Raw genomic sequence first — 15939 nt, 5'->3', positions numbered from 1 at the left:
AATACTGATGCTAAAAATGAACTGTGGACCCTCCATTTACCCCAGAACCCAAATGTTGTAGAGATTTTAAAACTTTCAAATATTTCGGTATATGGCGGCCATTTTGAAAATGGTGCCCCCCCCCAAAAAAAAATGTTGATGGTGGAAATGGACTCGGGGTGACCATATTACCCTAGAAATCGAATTTGGTTGAAATCAGACAACCTTGAGTTTTTGACGTTTTTTGGCCGCCATCTTGAAACGGCGGCCATTTTGAAAATTTGAAAAGTTGATTGCACCCCTTCTAATGACCCCCTATCAGCTCACAAAGTTTGAAGTGGATCAGTCGAAGCATGTTCATAAAATCGCGAGGACAAATTTCTCACTAAAGAAGAGGAAAAATAAGAAGAAAACTAGACACGATCTCGTTGCAAGCAACGAGTAGGTCTTCCGTCCGGTTTGTTGATGCACTCGGAGTTAAAAAAAAAAAAAAAGACAAATGAGTCCCAATTTAGTTTCCGACTTTAAGACACTTTAGATATAATCAATTTTTCATATCATAAGCTTCTGAAGCAAAGTTGCGGTGAAATTCGTTTGAAATTCGACTCTCCAGGCGAGCCATAAGGCCCGCGGGCCTATTTCTTGATGTCATTTGTTAGCCCTCTATAGACTCAACAACTTTAGTTCTATATGTCTTTACAAAATATTTACCTGTAAAAAGTTATTGAGATCGACCGATATCGACAAAAAATCGACTCTACAGGCGAGCCATTAGGACCATAGGCCTATTTCTTGATATCAATCGATAGATCTCGATAAACTGAACAACTTTTGTTCAATATGTCCTTACAAAATATTTACCAGTTACAAGTTTTTGAAATCGACTGATATCGACAAAAATCGACTCTACAGGCGAGCCATGAGGCCCACAGACCCATTTTTTGATATTGATCGATAGGTTATGACACATTGAACAACTTTTGTTCAATAATGCTTTTCAAAAAATATGTCGTTTTAAAGATATAAGGCGTCAAATATTTACGATTTTGGCCCTTAAAATCTCTAATTACGTAACATATGACCTACTTTTTGATTTGATAAGATCAAGCTCGTTGAGATGAACATTTCCGCTTCTACAACTTATTATAAAATATTAATAGTTTCTGAGATATTCTCAAAACATTTGGACCCTTCTGAACCCCTAATTTAAAGGGCCAGCCCGTTTTGCTTGATATCGTAGGAAAGGCCTTGTCATTTTAAACATTTTTTGCTCAACAAGTATTTAGAAATTCTTTACCGTTCTCGAGTTATCTCTACAAGAAATATTTAGGGGCCAAACTGTAGCTCCCTAACGGGGCCACATAGGGAAAAAACGAAATGTACATATTGTTTAGATTATCATTCTGAACCACCTTTGTTCAATAATGCTTTTCAAAATATTTCTCGTTTTCAAGATATGAGGCGTCAATTATTTATGATTTTGGCCCTTAAAATCCCTTATTACGTAACATATGACCTACTTTTTGATTTGATAAGAACAAGCTCGTTTAGATGAACATTTCCGCTTCAATGACTTATTACAAAATATTAATAGTTTCTGAGATATTCTCATAAACATTTGGACCCTTCTGAACCCCTAATTTAAAGAGTCGGCCCCTTTTGCTTGATATCGTAAGAAAGGTCATGACATTTCAAACATTTTTTCTTCAACAAATATTTAGAAATTCTTTACCGTTCTCGAGTTATTTCTAGAAGTAATTTTTAGGGGCCAAACTGTAGCTCCCTAACGGGGCCACATAGGGTAAAAACGAAATATGCATATTGTTCAGATCATCATTCTGAACAACTTTTGTTCTTTATTGCTTTTCAAAATATTTGTCGTTTTCGAGATACAAGGGGTAAAATATTTATGGTTTTGGCCCTTAAAATCCCTTATTACGCAACATATAACCTAAATTTTTATATGAATAGATTTGGATTGTTGAGATGAACATTTTTTGTTCTTTGACTTATACCAAAATATTAACGATTTTTGAGATATTTAATCTAGACTTTGAGCCCTTCTAGATCCCTAATTGAAGGGGCTAGCCCCTAAATCTTGATATTGTCGAAAAGATCTCGTAAATGTGCACAACTTTTGTTCTACATGTCTTAACAAAATATTTGCAAGAAAAAAGATATTGGAGATCAAAGGTCAAAAATCGCCGAAATCGGCGAAAAATTTTGGAATCCATTTTTTCAGGTCTAGGCGACCGTTTAGGCAAATCGCCTCCGGTAAAATCGAATCCCCCACAAATCTTCTAAAATGTTTACTCTATCTTGTGTAGAAATTTCAAGACTCTAGCTTCAAAACTAACGGAGGAGATGCGTGGACAACAAGGCCCTTCAAAAAGTCACTAAAAGAGAGATAACTCCTGACCGGAAGTGACGTCAAGCACGAAATTTTGCAAGCAAAGTCTCGTCATCAAAAGACATCTTTCCTGAAAATTTCGTGAAAATCGATCGAGAAATGGCTGAGAAAAACGCGTGTACTACCAAGGAAAATAATAATAATAATACTAATAATGAAGAAGAAGAACGCGAACAATAATAGTAAGGTCTTCCGCAGGAGACGGAAGACTTTAATAATGAAGAAGAAGAACGCGAACAATAATAGTAAGGTCTTCCGCAGGAGACGGAAGACCTTAATAATAAACAGTAGAATCACTAGAAGGTCTTCCGTTGGAAACGGAAGACCTTAATAAACAATAGAATCACTAGAAGGTCTTCCGTTGGAAACGGAAGACCTTAATGAAGAAGAAGAACGCGAACAATAATAGTAAGGTCTTCCGCAGGAGACGGAAGACCTTAATAAGAAACAGAGTAAAAACAATATGTTCCTAAACTTTGTTTGGGGAACATAATTATAGCAAGGTCATTTCATAAGACATTATTCCTGAAAATTTCAAGAAAATCTATCCATCCATCTCGGAGAAATCACTCGAAGAAATCGGAAAATCGACATTTTTTCAAAGACTTCCGGTAGAGACCGGAAGTGACGGACAAAAAAATTGAATGTATGTGTACAATGGACTAATGTTAGTTGATCAACTCTACAAGTTTCAAGCGTCTATCTATATTCATTATTGAGAAACTGAAAAAACAAGCTTTGAAAATGTCCACCCCATATCTCAGGACCGGAAGTGGATTTTACAAAAATGTTTTAAGTTACTTTAGACATTTATAGTGTCTATAAAATATGTAAAATTCAAATCATTAACTTGTTTCATGACCGAGATTTATGGCACTGAAAAATGAAAGAATAAATAGTCTTTCTTTGATATAACCGGAAGTTGGAGATTCAACTTCTGGTGGGGTCAACATTTTTTTTTTGAGAATTAGAAAGAGACCTTGTAAACCGATATAAGTTTCAATTTGAAAGAAAAAAGTTTGAAATTTATTATTCATTTAATCACTTCTGGTGACGGCCGGAAGTGACGGCCGACATTCTTAACCTGCTAATGCACGCCTACAAAGTGAGATCTATTAACTCTGAAAATTTGGTGACTCTATCTTTTACCGTTTCTGAGAAAAACGCTGGACAACGAAAACAGCTAATAAGCCGTATTTGCCGACCGGAAGTGAATTTTTGACATTACTCTAGACATTTATAGTGACTATAATATATGTAAAACTCAACTCATTAACTAGTTTCATGACCGAGATTTGTGGAACTGAAAAATGAGAGAATGAATTGTCTTTCTTTGATATAACCGGAATTTGGAGATTCAACTTCCGGTGGGGTCAACATTTTTTGAGAATTAGAACGAGACCTAGTAAACCGATATAGGTTTCAATTTAAAAGAAAAAAGTTTGAAATTGATGATTCATTTAAGCACTTCCGGTGACGACCGGAAGTGAAGGCGACAAAGCATAATACGTGCATGCACCATAGAGAAAATAGATCTATCATCCCTGAAAGTTTCATTTGATTATCTTTAGTGGTTTTCAAGTTTACCCCCGGACAAAGTTACTATCAAAAACCGGAAAATCGGGCGTATCTCAGGAACGGAAGTGAATTTTGAAAAAATGAAAAAAATGCCTTGAGGTACCATCGTTCTTTATAATCTGTGAAAGTTTCAGGAAAATCCATCTAACGGTCTCGGAGACGAAAGGGAAAAAAAAAATAAACAGTAGAATCACTAGAAGGTCTTCCGTTGGTAACGGAAGACCTTAATAAACAGTAGAATCACTATAAGGTCTTCCGTCTGGAACGGAAGACCTTAATAATAATAAACAGTAGAATCACTATAAGGTCTTCCGTCTGGAACGGAACACCTTAATAAGAAACGGAGCAAAAATAATATGTCTCCGACACTTTGTGTTCGGAGACATAATAAGAAACGGAGCAAAAACAATATGTCTCCGACACTTTGTGTTCGGAGACATAATAATAAGAAACGGAGCAAAAACAATATGTCTCCGAAACTTTGTGTTCGGAGACATAATAAGGAATATTAAATAAATGCAGTGACTCACCAGGTTGACCTAGAGAAGGGATAGTAGTGTTCGTCCAGGATTAAACCTCTATCGCCGGTGGCGGTGTGGGAACCTCCTACCTTCGGGGAGGGGGAGGCATATCGTTATCATGGTTCACTGCCTTGACTGGCATGCCGTCATTGTCTTGAATTCCTTGGGGATCCGGGTTATAAAGTTCAACAGTACCCCTTGCTTGTTGTAAGAAGCCTTAAATCAAAGTTAAATCGAGGCCCCGAGTCACAGCAGGCGTGACATGATAAAGATCGCTCCCTGCTCAAAGGCCGCAATCGCCGAGCACACAAAAATTTGGTAACCCTTCGCCGACAATGGTAACGTTCCTATTCTCGGAAGGGACGTTAAATAAAAACGATCAATCAATCAGTGTTGTCTCTCTCTGTTTCTTTTTGGCTTCATGCTGTCACTGGACTGACAAAGGATTGTTTGGTTGCGTATACGATTGAACGAGCTAACAAATTAACTTGATAACGATGGATTGTATGTGATGGTAATTTTTCACAATGTGTTTAATCTCAGGCTTTCAGCAAAATGAAAAGTTAACTCGTTCCCTGTTAGGCAGAATTGTCGATGCAGTGGGATAAGTTGAACCAGGCATATTTCGTAAACAGTACGAACTGGGTTAGCCATGCCAATCTTAATTAATTGTGAACTATTTGATATGCATCAAATAATCTTGATTATTGCAAAATGTAGTAACAGCGACTTCTATAATCACGGGGAAAATTAAGAATATCGAAAATATCAGATGAATATCGTATTTAAAAATGTATCGATGTGTCATTTCGTTGGTCTCGGGAGGGAGTGTCCTTCGTTGAAGTAATATAATTATAAATCTTTATAAAATGATAAATACATTGGCCTAGTCAAAACTATTATAAGTATAACGAACAATGAACATCTATACAATTTTATGCTTATCATGTTGTAAACCAATCGCAGCTTCTCGGATGGCCGGAAAGGCTCCAAAATGATCGGGTGATTAGTTGTAGACTTAAGCGTCTCTAGTGATGCAATGCCTCATTCTTGGCGCTTCGTTCTGGAAATTTCCATCAGATGATTTCAGACTAAAGTTACGGTTGAAGAAACAAACAGGCATATTTTATTTATTAAAAAATTATCAAAATTTATTTCTTCTTTTAAAGCAAAATCAAGCATCGATAAACAACGGATTTACTTCATATCGTATTTGTCATTACAATGAAAAAATAAAACTGGCATAGATCCGCCAAAGCGTGTCCTCCACTGTACTCCCATTTTTTGCTATTTAAGGGTAGTTTATCAAAAACGAAAGTAGATTTTAAATTAATTTTACGACATTTACTAATCAGGTAAGATGCTATAGCTTACGGACTTCACCTCACATATGGATCAATTTTAAAGGTGCCAACTCTGGAGAAAGCGTTTTGGAGTTTATTGGCAAAATTTGTTAATTTATAAGTATAGATACGAAACGGTGGATTCTGAGCATGGCTCCCCGTTCTCTCTGTAATTATTGCTTAACTTGTTCATAATAAGCCTTTTGATTTTACAAAATGTTGATATTGTTGCATACAATATTTGCAGTTTTCCGTTCCGTATTTTAGCGACACTCTATAATGTTAAACATTGTAAATAACGATGGTTAGCATAGCCAGTTGTTGTGATGTAAAATGGATGACCATTGTGATGCATAACAAATAATATGGGTTTTTTTTTTGTGTATGATGGATAGGATAGTCAATGATTGATATACACAAGGGCGGTCATTGTGATGTAGAGGGGATTGTCCATCATTGTCAGGATAGTCAATCATTGTGATACAGCAGTGTTGGGATAGTCAATCATTGTGATGTAACAGGACTAGGAGAGCCAGTCAATGCCTGTACCATTACTAGAATAATCAATCATTGTCATGTATGAGGGCTAGTATACAGTTATTGTGTGGTATTAGGACTAGTATAGTCAGTTATTGCGTTGTACCAGGACTAGTATAGTTATTTACTGTCCTGTATCAGGACTAGTATAGTCATTTACTGTGCTCTATCAGGACTAGTATAGTCGTTTACTGTGCTGTACTAGGACTAGTATAGTCATTTACTGTGCTGTACTAGGACTAGTATAGTCATTTACTGTGCTCTATCAGGACTAGTATAGTCATTCACTGTGCTGTACTAGGACTAGTATAGTCATTTACTGTGCTGTATCAGGACTAGTATAGTCATTTACTGTGCTCTATCAGGACTAGTATAGTCATTTACTGTGCTGTACTAGGACTAGTATAGTCATTTACTGTGCTGTACAAGGACTAGTATAATCATTTACTGTGCTCTATCAGGACTAGTATAGTCATTCACTGTGCTGTACTAGGACTAGTATAGTCATTTACTGTGCTGTAACAAGACTAGTATAGTCATTTTTGTGCTGTACCACGACTAGAATAGTCATTTATTGTGCTGTATCAGGACTAGTATAGTCATTCATGGTGCTTTACTAGGACTAGTATAGTCATTTACTGTGTTGTATCAGGACTAGTACAGTCATTCATGGTGCGTTACTAGGACTAGTATAGTCATTTACTGTGCTGTAACAAGACTAGTATAGTCATCTACTGTGCTGTATTAGGACTAGTATAGTCATTCATTGAGCTGTACCAGGATTAGTATAGTCATTCATGGTGCTGAACGAGGACTAGTATAGTCATTTATTGTGCTGTACGATGACTAGTATAGTCATTTATTGTGCTGTACCACGACTAGAATAGTCATTTATTGTGCTGTTCCAGGGCTAGGATAGTCATTTAAAGTGCTGTATTAGGACTAGTATAGTCATTCATTGTGTTGTACCAGGATTAGTATAGTCATTTATTGTCCTGAACAAGGACTAGTATAGTCATTTACTGTGTTGTATCAGGACTATTATAATCATTTATTGTGCTGTACTAGGACTAGTATAGTCATTTACTGTGCTGTACTAGGACTAGTATAGTCATTTACTGTGCTCTATCAGGACTAGTATAGTCATTTACTGTGCTGTTCTAGGACTAGTATAGTCATTTACTGTGCTGTACTAGGACTAGTATAGTCATTTATTGTGTTGTATCAGGACTAGTATAGTCATTTACTGTGCTGTATCAGGTCTAATGTAGTCAGTCATTGTGCTGTATCAGGACTATTATAGTCATTTACTGTGTTGTATCAGGACTAGTATAGTCATTCATTGTGTTGTATTAGGACTAGTATAGTCATTCATTGTGCTGTATCAGGACTAGTATAGTCATTTACTGTGCTCTATCAGGACTAGTATAGTCATTCATTGTACTGTGGTAGGACTAGTATAGTCATTTATTGTGCTGTGTTAGGACTAGTATAGTCATTCATGGTGCTGTACCGGGACTAGTATAGTCATTTACTGTGTTGTGTTATGACTAGTATAGTCATTCATGGTGCTGTACCGGGACTAGTATAGTCATTTACTGTGCTGTGTTAGGACTAGTATAGTCATTCATGGTGATGTACCGGAACTAGTATAGTCATTTACTGTGCTGTATTAGGACTAGTGTAGTCATTTATAGTGCTGTATCAGGACTCGAATTGTCATTTAGTGTGCTATACCAAGACTAGTATAGTCATTTATTGTGCTGTACCACGACTAGAATCGTCATTTATTGTGCTGTTCAAGGGCTAGGATAGTCATTTGTTGTGCTGTACGAGGAATAGTATAGTCATTTACTGTGCTGTACTAGGACTAGTATAGTCATTTATTGTGTTGTATCAGGACAAGTATAGTCATTTACTGTGCTGTATCAGGACTAGTATAGTCATTCATGGTGCTGTACCACGACTAGTATAGACATTTACTGTGCTGTATTAGGACTAGTATAGTCATTTACTGTGCTGTATCAGGACTAGTATAGTCATTTACTGTGCTGTATTAGGACTAGTATAGTCATTTACTGTGCTGTATCAGGACTAGTATAGTCATTTATAGTGCTGTACCACGACTAGTATAGTCATTTACTGTGCTGTATTAGGACTAGTATAGTCATTCATTGAGCTGTACCAGGAATAGTATAGTCATTCATGGTGCTGAACGAGGACTAGTATAGTCATTTATTGTGCTGTACGATGACTAGTATAGTCATTTATTGTGCTGTACCACGACTAGAATAGTCATTTATTGTGCTGTTCCAGGGCTAGTATAGTCATCTGTTGCGCTGTATTAGGACTAGTATAGTCATTCATTGTGTTGTACCAGGATTAGTATAGTCATTTATTGTCCTGAACAAGGACTAGTATAGTCATTCACTGTGTTGTACCAGGAATAGTATAGTCATTTACTGTGCTGTATTAGGACTAGTATAGTCATTTATTGTCCTGAACCAGGACTAAAATAGTCATTTACTGTGCTGTATCAGGACTAGTATAGTCATTCAAGGTGCTTTACTAGGACTAGTATAGTCATTTACTGTGCTGTACTAGGACTAGTATAGTCATTTACTGTGATCTATCAGGATGAGTATAGTCATTTACTGTGTTGTACTAGGATTAGTATAGTCATTTACTGTGCTCTATCATGGCTAGTATAGTCATTTACTGTGCTGTTCTTGGACTAGTATAGTCATTTACTGTGCTGTACTAGGACTAGTATAGTCATTTACTGTGTTGTATCAGGACTAGTATAGTCATTTACTGTGCTCTATCAGGATGAGTATAGTCATTTACTGTGCTGTACTAGGACTAGTATAGTCATTTACTGTGCTCTATCAGGACTAGTATAGTCATTTACTGTGCTGTTCTTGGACTAGTATAGTCATTTACTGTGCTGTACTAGGACTAGTATAGTCATTTACTGTGTTGTATCAGGTCTAATGTAGTCAGTCATTGTGCTGTATCAGGACTATTATAGTCATTTACTCTGTTGTATCAGGACTAGTATATTCATTTACTGTGCTGTATCAGGTCTAATGTAGTCAGTCATTGTGCTGTATCAGGACTATTATAGTCATTTACTCTGTTGTATCAGGACTAGTATAGTCATTCATTGTGTTCTATTAGGACTAGTATAGTCATTCATTGTGCTGTATCAGGACTAGTATAGTCATTTACTGTGCTGTATCAGGACTAGTATAGTCATTCATTGTACTGTGTTAGGACTAGTATAGTCATTTATTGTGTTGTATTAGGACTAGTATAGTCATTTACTGTGCTGTGTTTGTACTAGTATAGTCATTCATGGTGCTGTACCGGGACTAGTATAGTCATTTACTGTGCTGTATTAGGACTAGTGTAGTCATTTATAGTGCTGTATCAGGACTCGAATTGGCATTTATTGTGCTATACCAAGACTAGAATAGTCATTCATTGTGCTGTTCCAGGGCTAGGATAGTCATTTGTTGTGCTATACGAGGACTAGTATCGTCATTCATTGTGCTGTATTAGGATTAGTATAGTCATTTATAGTGCTGTATTAGGATTAGTATAGTTATTTATAGTGCTGTACCACGACTAGTATAGTCATTTACTGTGCTGTATTATGAATAGTATAGTCATTTATTGTGCTTTACCAGGACTATTATAGTCATTTACTGTGGTGTATCAGGACTAGTATAGTCATTCATGGTGTTTTACTTGGTCTAGTATAGTCATTTACTGTGTTGTAACAAGACTAGTATAGTCATTTACTGTGCTGTATTAGAACTATTATAGTCATTCATTGAGCTGTACCAGAATTAGTATAATCATTCATGGTGCTGAACGAGGACTAATATCGTCATTTATTGTGCTGTACCACGACTAGAATAGAAATTTATTGTGCTGTTCCAGGGCTAGGATAGTCATTTATTGTGTTGTACCAGGATTAGTATAGTCATTTATTGTCCTGAACAAGGACTAGTATAGTCATTCACTGTGTTGTACCAGGAATAGTATAATCATTTACTGTGCTGTATTAGGACTAGTATAGTCATTTATTGTCCTGAACCAGGACTAAAATAGTCATTTACTGTGCTGTATCAGGACTAGTATAGTCATTCAAGGTGCTTTACTAGGACTAGTATAGTCATTTACTGTGCGGTACTAGGACTAGTATAGTAATTTACTGTACCAAGACTAGTATAGTCATTTACTGTGCTGTACCAGGGCTAACATACATGTAGTCATTTATGGTGCTGTACGAGGAGTAGTATAGTTATTTATTGTGCTGTTGCAGGACTAGAATAATCATTTATTTTGCTGTACCAGGACTAATGTAATCATTTATTGTGCTGTATCATGACTGGTATAGTCATTTACTGTGCTCTATCAGGACTAGTATAGTCATTTACTGTGCTGTACTAGGACTAGTATAGTGATTTACTGTGCTGAACTAGAACTAGTATAATCATTTACTGTGTTGTACTAGGACTAGTATAGTCATTCACTGTGTTGTACCAAGATTAGTATAGTCATTTACTGTGCTGAACTAGAACTAGTATAATCATTTACTGTGTTGTACTAGGACTAGTATAGTCATTTACTGTGTTGTACTAGGACTAGTATAGTCATTTATTGTGCTGAACTAGAACTAGTATAATCATTTACTGTGTTGTATTAGAACTAGTATAGTCATTTATTGTGCTGTATTAGGACTAGTATAGTCATTTACTGTGTTGTACTAGGACTAGTATAGTCAGTCATTGCGCTGTACCAGGACTAGTATAGTCATTCATTGTGTTGTATCAGGACTAGGATAGTCATTTATTTTTATGAGTATGGCAATACTTCAGTAATTGCTATTGTGATGTACGAGAGTTAGGACAGCCAGTCATTGTGATATATTTACATTTGCCAATACACTTCCTTATATGACTTCTGGCGTTATAGGATTTGATCACGTGACCAACTTCATGTCATATCCCAACAACATTAAAAAATGATATCTTATTTCTTAAATAATGATATTGACAATCGTGTTCGGAGAGGATTTTTAAATGCATATTAATGCGATGTTGATATCGTAGATATTGACAGGTTTATTTCAAGAGTATTCAATATTGTCTCGACATCGTCAGTATCGATCATATCGACATGGTATGGAATATTGTCTACGAAAATAAGATATCGTCACAATATTGTCGATATTGACATGTTACAGTAACTTGGAAATGTATGGTTGGTTGGGTGTGTTCATGAATTACGTACATTGTACCTTTTGATCATTTAAATGGTTAGTGTAAAAATGTATTTTTAAAGATCTTTTCATCTTTTTTTAATTTCAGACAGTACGCCAAAGTAATGCTGTTAAAGAACGTATGTGTCATACCTTTTCTATTAGGTAAGATATTTTTTTTGCAATGGGAAATGGCACAGTGAAAAAATTCAAAACCTTATTCTAGAAATAAACTAATTTCTAAATAATTCTAGCAAAAGGGGGGAGGGGGTTGACGTCAGTCGCAATAAATGTATATATTCTGTAGAATCATTATCTGATTTCGGAATGTACCTTGCTATTGCTGGTAAAATGTTGGTCAACAGAGCGGGGTATATTTACCAAACTCTTATTTAGCATCAATGTGCAGCATTGACGTTTATATAAATTCATTTAGTATTTAAAGGAATTTTCATTTTATTGCAAATCATCTTAATGTTGGTGTTTTCATGATTGTGTTTTCATAATTAGTGGATCTAGATGATGAATTCATGAAATATTTTCACTTATTCTTAATGATATTTCATAAACAACCAATGCAATAGAAAGTTAAGGTAGAGACAGATAGCAACCACGTGATCAGTAAAAATCGTGTATTTTCAAATGAATTTATTTTTTGGAATTCCGTACACCGTCATAGAGTAGTTGAAACATACACAAAAAAAGGTTCCGAAAGTGCAAGTATTTGCTGTGACTGACTCGATGATTGAGGGGGAGTCTCAGCGAAGGATAGAGAATTTTGGTAAGTGAAAAAAATGGCAAATCAAATTTGTATTCAACCCACTTTTCCTCTGCTATTTCACAACGCGATTTTATAATAACACCAGTAACTTTATAAGCACACAACTTGGAGATGTTTCTTGTTCTGTGCCCAAAATATAACTCCTACATGTGCATGCCACATTTGAAAACACGGGCTCATCGGTACAAGTTTGGACGGGGCGACATGTGTTGCACTACAAATCTATTTGGTATACATTATATATTACTTATGATATCTTGATATTTCATTGACCTTAGAGATATATCAAATATGGGGTTCCATGTTTCAAACAAGCATGTAGATTTACAAAACTTTATTTAAAATATTTGTAAAATCACAAGCCCCCTGATAGGTAAATATATGTATTGTATGTAAATAAGACATGTATGCCCTTCTCTTGACCCAAACTCGGTAAAGAAATCAAGTTCAATAAATCTTGAGTTCACTTATTTTGATATTATTAGAATGAGCTGGTAGTTTATGAAAACATATCTGTCATCTCATATTGCAATATGATAATAATGTTTATTCATCAGATTAAAGGTTCTTGGGGGTATATACAGCTTTTAAATAGTTGTTAGCTATAACAATATAAAAAACAATCATTCAGATGTACTACTACTCTCAGAGTTCACATTACTGCACTGCACACATTTAACATAGTGTTACATATGTAATACTGATTTCAGACAAGATTTAAATTAACATAATAAAATCCATATTATAATTACAATGTCTGTCATTTTCAATATATCAATATTTTAGAATTCAGTTAATATGCATTGCAATATTTTCTAAGATAGAAGTTTTCATTTTAACACCAGCCATTTGTAAAGACAATTCTTATTATAATAGATATTTATCTTTTTAAATATTTTACTATATAGATATATCATTCATTTACAGTGATGATGTCATGGTGTCAGTGATGATGTCAGTGATGATGTCATATCCCCTGGGCCCCACAACTTCACAGGTTTCAGAGAAAATTCAAGACCTGCAAAATGGGGGACTTGGATAGAATAATTGATATTTATTTTATATCCAATACCAATAGAAAGAGTTCAATCCAAGCGATCCATGGTGTTTTCAGTTAGAAATAATTACTGATTTTTATATATCAATGATTTAGAATAATCAACAATGACACTTCCTCTATATTTATGCAATATTATTGTCTTTAAAAAGGCATATAATACACGAGTACATGTACTGGTTTTCCATCAAATTCATACTTTAGTACAAGCATGTTGCACAGTATACATTGCTTTGGGCTCACAAATATCTAAATATTAATATAATAATTGTGAGTCCAAAAAGGTCAACTGCAAGAACACATACTTACTTAATGAAACCTTCCCTTATTTTCATGTTCAATTCTCAAAGAGGTAATTTGGGAATGCTTAAACATTTTTAGTTATGAAAAGGTCAGTAGTTTATCTCTGCTGGCTGAATCTTTCTTCTCAATGAGTGCAATTCATAATGTCTACGTTCCTTTTCATTCTTTCTCTTCCATAACATACAGTATATTAAAGGGTGTTAGAGAGTTGAAGAGACATTTGTTTTAAGAAATATAAATTGTTTTTCAATTCTTTTGTGTAGATTTTTATGTGGGAGAACTCTAATATTAAGCATCAAATATGGTGACGTATTATAGATTTATATTCTGAGTGTAAGTGCACAAAGGTCAACAACGAGAACTACAACAAAGTATATAACAGTGTATAAATTACATAGTTCTGTATCATATTTATTAATTTAGAAAAGGTATTACAAAGACTCTTCGAATTTCAGCAAGTTTTTTGATGGATTGTTTACAATATCTTTTAATAACTCTTCTTCTTAAGGTAGCTAATGATAGCTAGCCCCCAAAAAACCAATCATTGAATTTTTTTCAATTTTATTTATTATAACATTTTGACTTTATCCTAAAACATATCAAAAAATCAACAAAAGTAATCAGGTTAATTTTCGAGGAAAGCGAGATTGAAGTCCCCTCTTTTACAGCCCCAAAAGGCAAAAAATGCTAAAATTGAGCAAATTAACACAAAAGCCAATAAAAATTGTATTGACACCAGAAATATTGTTTGTCATATATAGTTATGTAAATTAAACACAAACAGATAAAAAATCAACATGGATTAGATTTTCAAAATGCATCTAAGGAAAACATTGGCATGATTCGACTTGGCAATTGGCCAAATTTACCCTAAATATGGCGTTTCTCAAATACTATCACGCATACATTTTTTGATAACAACAAAATTCTGCTCATAAAATTTCTGATTTTATTTCATTTTTACAATAAGTCAAGTAGTATCTAAAATATTGAATAGAAAAAAATATACCAAATGAGGTTTAATCTGAAACTATGTCAGATTTTGTGACCCTACCCCCTCCCTTCTAGAAATGAATTTTAAGAGATACAGTCAGCAGAGATAAACTATTGACCTTAAATGATTAAGCATTCCCAAATTACCATATTGAGCATTCAAACTCACAATACTAGAAGTTTCTATGAGCCATTTAAGAATGATATATAGTGTGTGCTATTGCAGTTGACCTTTTTGCACTCACAATGATTGCCTAAATATTTAGTTATTTTTCATACAATTTCTTGTAATAACTGGACCAAATCTATTACCTATACATATTTTTTGATAGAAATTTAAATCACTATACAGTATAATACACCAAATATGTTTAAATAACCATTTCATATTTCAATAAATAATTAATATCAATGGAAAGAGACCCATGGACTGTCCATGGATCACTACATTTAAGTCCATCTGAGTCATCTTACCCTCACAGATAGATGTGTCTTTCATAAGTTTAAGATTTCTAATTGTAGTTTCACATGGAACCAAAAACTCACTATTGGATAACTGAGAATGCATGTACATGTATATTGCATTAACTAACGGACGTTTTCCCCAGGTGAAGGTCTATGTTCACTGTATGTATAAGGGGGGGGGGGGGGGGAGGGGGATTAGTTCCATTATGAAACTTTTCTAAAAATTTGATATACATTGATGTATCTATGATGTATGTTTCAACTAAATTTTGAATTACAAGGAAAATTCAAACACATTGATTGAAGTTATAAAATTGATATTCTATCATGTGCACATTATTTACTAATATATCTAAGAAAAAATAATCAACATTGAAATTTCCTTTACATCTATGCAATATTATTGTCTTTCAAAAGGCATGTACTTGTAATATACGAGTATATGACATGTATTTGTTTTCCCTTAAATTCACAATTTAGTTTAAAGTATGTTGTATAACATCCACTGCTCTGAGCTCATATAAGTGAATTAATGTTTTTCATCCAGTCCCAAATTTTGCAGTAGTTTTTTAATCTTCGGAACTTGATCAAACATTTTTAAATTTGTGGAGTTGTGGGGGTCCAGGGGATATGTCATCATCACTGTAAATGGAGTACCTGTTCAAAATATAGATAAATATAGCAAAAAAGATGAATATCT

The 15939-nt window shown here is 34.6% G+C and overlaps 2 protein-coding genes across 3 annotated transcripts in view; one reads left to right on the top strand and one right to left on the bottom strand.

Annotated features, from left to right (window-relative positions):
- Positions 1 to 15939, bottom strand: part of LOC125661344 (uncharacterized) — a 215584-nt gene that overhangs the window by 74228 nt on the left and 125417 nt on the right. The gene's annotated exons all lie outside the window — the stretch shown is intronic.
- LOC125650372 (limbic system-associated membrane protein-like) overlaps positions 1 to 15939 on the top strand; it is a 172868-nt gene that overhangs the window by 49138 nt on the left and 107791 nt on the right. For both annotated transcript variants that reach the window (XM_048878609.2, XM_048878608.2), the window contains exon 2: positions 11750 to 11805. In XM_048878609.2, the coding sequence (XP_048734566.2) occupies positions 11766 to 11805 (40 nt within the window). In that variant the 5' untranslated portion in view covers positions 11750 to 11765. The remainder of the gene's footprint in view (positions 1 to 11749; positions 11806 to 15939) is intronic.

The sequence above is a fragment of the Ostrea edulis genome, chromosome 5, assembly GCF_947568905.1.
Source record: "Ostrea edulis chromosome 5, xbOstEdul1.1, whole genome shotgun sequence".
Taxonomy (NCBI): domain Eukaryota; kingdom Metazoa; phylum Mollusca; class Bivalvia; order Ostreida; family Ostreidae; genus Ostrea; species Ostrea edulis.
Note: the sequence above shows the minus strand (reverse complement) of the source record. Positions and strands in the feature narration are given on the sequence as shown.